At 37.6% G+C, this 7,816-nt stretch overlaps 1 protein-coding gene across 1 annotated transcript in view; it reads right to left on the reverse strand.

Moving 5' to 3' along the window:
• The window catches only part of Gabrg1 (gamma-aminobutyric acid type A receptor subunit gamma1), a 62,809-nt gene extending 58,166 nt beyond the window's left edge, over positions 1-4,643 (reverse strand). Inside the window, exon 1 of the mRNA XM_010631633.2 lies at positions 4,408-4,643. Within this exon, the coding sequence (XP_010629935.1) occupies positions 4,408-4,511 (104 nt within the window). The 5' untranslated portion in view covers positions 4,512-4,643. The remainder of the gene's footprint in view (positions 1-4,407) is intronic.
• Positions 4,644-7,816: the final 3,173 nt, after the last annotated feature.

Genomic DNA, 7,816 nt, shown 5'->3' on the forward strand with positions numbered 1-7,816 from the left:
TTGCTATCATCAACGGTTGATTGTGGTTTACAACAATACTTTGGTTCACCGATGCTTTTGTTTACAAACAAATACTGGGCAAAATTTTGCTTCCATTTGTGAACTCCACATCAGGTGAAGAATAGGACCATAGTCATCTTCCCCTCATGAACGCAAATGAAGCCTTTTCAATTAAGTTCCTGTACTGAAGCACCATTGTATTTTGAATTTGTAATGAGCATTTTGTTATTTTAAGATGCAAGTTTCGGAAACATGAATTTAAGTCTTAGATCCAGCACTCATCAGCAGGAAAGTGATTAATAAATTCCTAAAATCTCTGTGCCTCTGTTTTTCCACTTGTAAAACTAATAATATCTAGGCTTTATTCTACTTCATGCTTGATTGGGAATTTGATGAGTACAATTTCCTAGGCTGATATTTGTCATCAGAATTTTGAAGGTATTTTCTCCATAATCTTCTGGTATTGCTTATGAGAAATGACAAGTCTCTTTATTTCTCTTTTCTTGATTATGATTTGTGGTATCAGCATTATCTTAATTAATTTTCTAGTTGCTGAGGGAAAATAATCAATACCTTAAAAAGGGAGGAAAAGTTTGCATAGATCTCAGTTCATAATTAGCTGGGCCCAAGGCAGGATGGCAGGGCAGAGGGGCATCACAGAGGAGAAAAAATAGCCATGGTGTAGAAGACAAAGGGCAGGAGGCAGCAAAAGCAGCAAGCAGCAAGTGATGACAGTTCCTCATAGTCTGCTCCTCATAGTGTGTTCAAACTGCACACTGTTAGAGCAGGTAGCATTCACACCTAGGGTGGTCTTCCCGTTACCCACAGCCAGACCTATGCCAAACCCATCAGTGGACTAATTTAATAAGTACACACCCTTAATCGCCGCATCACACACTTTTGCTTTAGTCACCTCTGAAAAGCCCCACCAATGCCTGCATTAGGTTTTGCGGCGACATCTAGACCCGAGCCATGACAAGCATCTTCTGTCCTCGACAGTTTAACACTCTCTATTTATCTTGAGAGAGTTGATGGTGTACTTACTTCTTTTAAGTAAAAGTTGTTTTCCTTTCATCAATACCCTACATCTAGATGGACAAGTTCCCTGCAGGTAGTACTTGGGTCTACTCCATTCATCACCTAAAACTTAACACAGTGCATGGCAGTTAGCACACAGCAGGAATTCAATAAAAAATTGTTGAATGAATGCTTTCTCCAAAACTGAAAAGGAATTTAATGACATATAAATAAAAGACTTCATTCAACTATATTTAAAATGACTTTAACAAGGATAAACAATACCTGGATTCACTGTGATTTCACAAAATATTTGTCATCATATCTTGCCTTACAGACACAATGTAGTAAAGTGCTAGGTTCATGGCACAAATTGTCTTTCTTGGTCATGAAACAATCTGGAAATGTAGATGATAAATGAGGACCCTTTGCCTCAAAGACATGCCTGAAATCATTCCAATAGGAAATGGTACAGCTGAAACTAGAATTTAAACGGGGTGGTAAAACCCAGGATTCTTACTCGGTACCTTCACACACATGAATTGCTCTCCCGAATCTTAAACATGCCACATGTGCTTCCTCTCCCTTCGTGCTCCATAGCAGGCATTTATCACATATGATCCTATCAATTGGATCCTCTCAACAGACATTTGTTTCCGTTTTCTATACTTTGTTTCCTCTCTGGGGGCCCCCACACACATTCTTATGTTCCTAAACAAATGTTAACCATCTTTATATAAATATAAAATATTAGCGCAAGCACTTTAAGGTTAAAGAAAAATGCCAAACATTCCCTTTCTTGCTTAGCCAGATCTGTGCTTCATAGTATAGAATGGAATGAAACTGAAATTGAAATTGAAGAAGGGCATTGCTTGTTGGAAATCTGAAGACTCTCTGCACAAGAGTATTATCAATTATACAAAAGGGTTTGTATTTTAACTTTAAAATCATTTTGTCTCTTAGTCTTTTGAATATGTAATTATCATGGAGCATCATCACATATTAATATTTTTCTCATGTTTACATGTTTACAGATTTTACTAGAAAATTAAACCACAAATCGCCACACCTAAATAAAAAATCATTCATTCACTACCCCAATACACAAACTATATTAACTAAAACTACTTTAAAATAACATATCATAAATGTAGGTATATTTTTGAATATTTTAATTTGGAAAACTAAATCTGTTTTATGTGATTAGTGATCCTTGGAAATTAAAAGAAATTAAAACAAATTAATTTATTTCTCAAAACATAACTTCTCAGTCAAAGCTTATCCTAGGTGATTTTTTGTAACAACTAAAATCTCATGATAATTTTTTTTTTTTTTTTTTTTTCCAGGGATCAAACTTGGGACCTTGCAATTGCTAAATTTTTCAACTCTTTTTGAAAATCTGATTATAATGAGATTTTTTTTTTCAACATTGCAAAAAAGTCAAATCAAGCTGCAGAAATAGACACCAACTTGACCAGCTACCATAGAGCCTTCTGGAGAATTAAGCCCAGGATCCATGACTATAGCTTTTAGTTACAACAGCATCAGGTTTTATAATTCAGCAGTACAAAAATCAATGTATTGTCTTTCCTTTGTGATCTTGATGAAAACTAAAGAGGGAACATGTTTTTTGCCTCTGATTATGTATAAGATATAATGGTTTCCAATCTAGTAAATCACAACAAAGATGACTATAGATTTACTTTAGAAACCAGTATGACATCAATATTGTTACAGACAGAACTATCTATGCTTAGCTTTAAAATGTCTCTCTAAAAAGGGTAAAGACAAAGGGAAATGTGATTGTATGAAATATATAAATGTTGAAATCAGTTATCTCCAATTAAATATTAAAAGGGTTAGTTGTGCATGACTTTAGTTACTCTAAAGGGTGAAGACAAACTTTCATAACTGAGGCAAAAAGATAATTCGAACAGCAACATATGGATTTATTTGTTTATGTATCTATTCATTAGCTAGAATAACCTAGATTCTATATTATTATGATGAAATGAGTTATTTATCAATTCAACTCACAGCATGCTCACTGTCTCCCTCTCACATATGGCAAAAACATACATGGCACTCAAATTTAGAATTTGTCTCTTCACAGATACAAAGAAAATCTAGTGAAGCAACCCTTTAGACATTTTGTGTTTCAGTCCAAACATTAGAAGTATTGAATGTGGAAACTGGAATCAATCATTTGGTAGGTGAAGCAACTGTGTGCAGAGAGGTTAACGATACTTAACACATGAGAATATGGGGCTCAGAGGGATAAATGAACTGTAATATTTGAAAAAGAAAGCCACTAAATGTCAAAACATTTCTAGCAAGACAAATGGACTTTAATTCAATATAGTTGTTCCATCTGCTGGCAATGCTAAAATTACTCAATCTGGCCCTATATTGAAATTATAATAATGATTTATAAAGTAAGGACATAGTGTAAAGGTAGACTCCCATCAGCACAGTTATTGTACTTTACTCAACTTCTAAGCAGGATTATAATTGAATAATATAATTGCAAATGTGTACTTAGGTAAAATAACATATTTTCTTGGGTTGTATATTAATGCCATTTATAGTAACCATGTCTTAATCCATATATTTTAAAACCATTCTTCCTTTATTCTTTCACATGCTTCAGATGTGCACCTGAGGATTCCATTTTCCTAACAGAATGCTTCCAAAGTTTTATTGAGGTTTTCCAACCCAGTCTTGTTCCTGTTAGACTAGAGGCCTGTGATTGGTCACCTCACACAGATACAGCCAACACATTCACATAACCATACATTTTTTAAATTAGTAGTGGACAACCAATTAAAATAAAACATTCAAGGCTGGCTCAAATAAAACGTACAGGATTATCTCTGATTTAAATGTTGCATTTTCAACTCTAAAAGAGCTTTTAGCCAAATTGATAATCTTTCTTGTAAAACACTGGTTTATTCCTGCAAGATACCAAAGAAAAAGAAAAACACTAGATTCATATATGGAAAAGCATCATGCAAACCATGCTGTGCAATAAGAAGTTTGGGAGATTACTTTGTCTTTGAAATGCAGAATCATCTAGAAAGTTCATCAAAGCATTACTTCAGAAAATTTAGGAGCAGTCGTTTCTAGTCTCCTACAGTCCCTCCCAGTAGGGAAGCTTTACTACTTCGCACCGAAGTCATAAAGCCGTTGAAGGAACCTCTATGCTTCAGAAATAAGCTAATTTCATGGTGAGAGTGAAGAGATCTAATCAGAAAATAAAATGATGGCAAACACTGTACATGTTCCTCAGGAAGGTAAATGACTTAACACGATTTTCTTTTTTTTTAAGAAAGGGGTGAGAGGAAGAGGTAGTTAAGCAAAGAATAGTTTTAAGTCCTTGAATTTACTCACCAGTTTCCTAAATGCAGGGTCAGTAATAAAAACATCAATCTCACCCCTCTACTTTGACTCCACATAAGAAAAGGGGAGAAGAGAAAAGCTTCCCAAGAACCCATCGGGATCTCTTTCTCTGTTGATTCTGCACTGGCTCGGTCTCCAGACTAGGACTTTGCTTCCCTCCTCAGCACCCGCAGAGTAGGAGCAGGGCGAGTGTGGAAAGGCGATACACCTCCTCACCAGGTAGGATGCGACTCCCGGTGGAACTGAACGGGTAGCCAATCAGATCGAGAGGAGGACGGCATAAATTATCCCGAAAAGAGTTGGGCCAATCAATGGCCCAAAGAGGAGGGGCTTCCCCTACTAGAAATCGAGCCCAGTAAGGAAAAGGGCTCCGTTTTTCTAAAGGAAAAACCCCTTCTCCCTCCCAACGGCAAATAAACCTTTGAGTGGCTTTGCCAGACTCTCTCCCCGGGTAAAGAACAGGCTGGCTCCTTCTTCCCGCCGGCCTTACCACCTCTGTTTCCAGGCGCTGCCTCCTACCTCCCCGGGCTTGTATTCCGGAGAGACCCGGGAAAAGCAAGCAGTACCTAACTGGCTTTCCTTCGGCTCCAAAGGACTCTGTTCATCTGGGTTAATTATCGTTTGCTAACTTTGAAGGTGGGGCGGGGTCTCGTTTCTCTTTGCATACCTAGTAGCCGGCATAGTGTCCTGCACAAAGGAGCTCTGGGGAGAAGTTGAATATATATCTGAATGAATGAATGAATGAATGGGTTGGCTCCTTCCTGCGTTCTCTCTGGGCACTCACGCGACCCGTCCTCACCACCACCGCCTTTCCAGCAACAGCATTTGCAGTATACTTTCCCCCACGGGAACCAAAAACGTGACACTAATGGGAAATGGCAAGCAAGAAACGATCTCATTGTACAATCATAAAAACAAATTTGATCGTGGAGATACTACATGGGTGATCCTTGCTCTCTTTGCCCTCCCCTGTTGCCTTTGCGTTTGTTGAGCTCCAGTGTTTGGTGCCTAACTTCAAAGGCTCTGCTTTTGAGTTCCTAGCAGAGACCCCAGAGTTGCCATGGCAACCGGAAAGCCTCTGGCAGCTGGAACAACTGCACTAGCAAAGAAGGCGGTGGTGGAGAAGCAGGCTCTGTGCCCAGCCATCTTCTGCCTTTACGCCTTGCTAAATCCTTGCTTCCCACGGAAGTCGCCTGAGGTTGGGGTCTTGGCTGTCTCATTAATCACTCCCAGAATTGCCAAGCTGCAGGACTGATGGGAAATGTACTACCGAGTTATTTGAGAATATTTGTTTCCCGGCAAACCTTTTGAGCCAGAAGTAACAGTGTGCATGGCGGTAAGGGAACTGTTGCTGTGCTGCCCACTGAAATCACTTAGAGAATGAGAATGGGAGCAACAAGGTCACTGATTTTTTTTTTTTCTTGCCTGAAATAACAGAGATTGAAGTGCTGGGCTTTTCTCTAGTCTTTGTGTTTCTTTATCCTTGTAGTCTCTAGTGAAAATAAGTATTGACCCTCCTCCTTTGTCTTCTCCCACTCCATGTTAATTAGACAATATTTTCCTCTTCCAGAAAACATGTTAATCAAAGTAGTTTAAACCAAAAATTTATAAAACAGTGAAGGCTCATTATAAAATATTTTGAGCTGACTAAATTTAAGTAAAGGGTGTTAATATAAATCCAGATTATTGTGAGTTTTCTTTTCTCCCCTCCACTCATTTCAAATGTACTTTGGGGCTGGGGATTTGGCTCAGTGGTTCCACTGCCTGCTTGGCAAGCAAGGGCCAGAGTTTGATCCCTGGTACAGAAAAAAAAAAATGTACTTTGGATAGTTATTTAGCTGTATCATTGGATGCACAAGCTAATTCGCTGATCTGATTAGCCAGGCAAGTAGGAATTAATTCACTAGAAATATGTTGTGAATAACAAACACTTGTCTAGTTACTCCTTGAATTTTCCTAAGATTAAGTAACAGTTTCACAATAAGAGTGGGCATATGGTATTACCTAGTGTTGTGGCACATACTTAATAATCTTCTCATCAGTAATTCTTGACAAGGTTTTACCCTTACTCTTCTAATATGTAACTAAAAGGTTCAGAGAGCACTTCAAGGGAAATGAATGAAAAGGAAAGGTGAGGTATATATTCTTAGGTCATAATTCAATACCTATCTATTCTTATAAAGGATTAGAATAAGGTAACATTTCTCATATTTCCCTAAATCTGATTTTGGCAATTTTGTGCTAAAATATTTTTCAGTTTTCCACTCTCCTTCATGCACTCTTATCTGACTCTTTAGTTCTCTTTTTTTGATATTTTTTCTTTTTCTAATGTATGTTTTCTTAGAACCTGATTTAAATCTGATTTTGTCACTTAATTATATTTCCCTGAAAGCCATGTAAAAGGGATGGAAATCCACTAGAACCTTTAAAGAAAAGAGAAAGAAACAAACAAAAGAATGATAGCTTTGTATACTGGCCATTCCTTGACTACTATCAGTCTTTCTCATTTGATCTGATAAACTGTGTGTGTGTGTGTGTGTGTGTGTGTGTGTGTGTGTGTGTCTGGTGGGATCCATTAAGTTCTGAATAAAGCAAAGTAGGTACCTTGCACTCATTAGACAAACTGCAATGTCTCATTGAAGAACATTCATGGGAAACAGATCACTAACTTCCTCACCCTCTTTGTCTTCTATGCTCATAGTTTCACTGTCATCGATAGCCAAACTTTGCTTCTGCAACTCCCATTCACTCACCAAGCTCTTTGGTCTGGCTTTTGCCTTTGTGACACTAATTGTGCCACGTTGCCAAATCCAGTGGTGGTTTCCAACACTCTCTTTGAAGATCTCATCTGCATTTGATCTAGCTGACCATTTCAATTTTCCAGACCCACTTAGATATTAAAATATTCCTGTTTTTCCCTTCATATCTATTTCCCTGCTTGCTCTATATTTAAGGATTCTTTGCATGCTGATTCTCTCTTCTTAACATCTACATTTCAGTGTTCTTCAAATATCAGCTCAACTTGTTTTCCTCTTACATCTTTCTGTCACCTTCAGTAACCATATCTAGTCACAAATCTGTATATACTGTTGCAAATCCTTAAGTCTATCACCTCAAATAATACTGGAAGTAAAAACATATCTATTAGGTTTTAAACATATATACTGAAACTTACCAGCCAGATAATCAAACAACAGATCACAGCATCTTTTGGTTTTGGGATATTTGTTTTGCTTTGTTTTGTTATTTTGGTACTGGGGATTGAACTCAGGACCTTGCTTGCAAAGCAGGCACAGCACCACTGAGGTAAATCCCCAGCCCATAGACCTCAGTTTTCCCTAGAGATATATAATTTCTACTCCAACATCAGGCATTTTCATTATTTCCAAATCTTATTTCC

This window comes from Fukomys damarensis, unplaced genomic scaffold, assembly GCF_012274545.1.
Source record: "Fukomys damarensis isolate Sample0158 unplaced genomic scaffold, DMR_v1.0_HiC HiC_scaffold_35, whole genome shotgun sequence".
Taxonomy (NCBI): domain Eukaryota; kingdom Metazoa; phylum Chordata; class Mammalia; order Rodentia; family Bathyergidae; genus Fukomys; species Fukomys damarensis.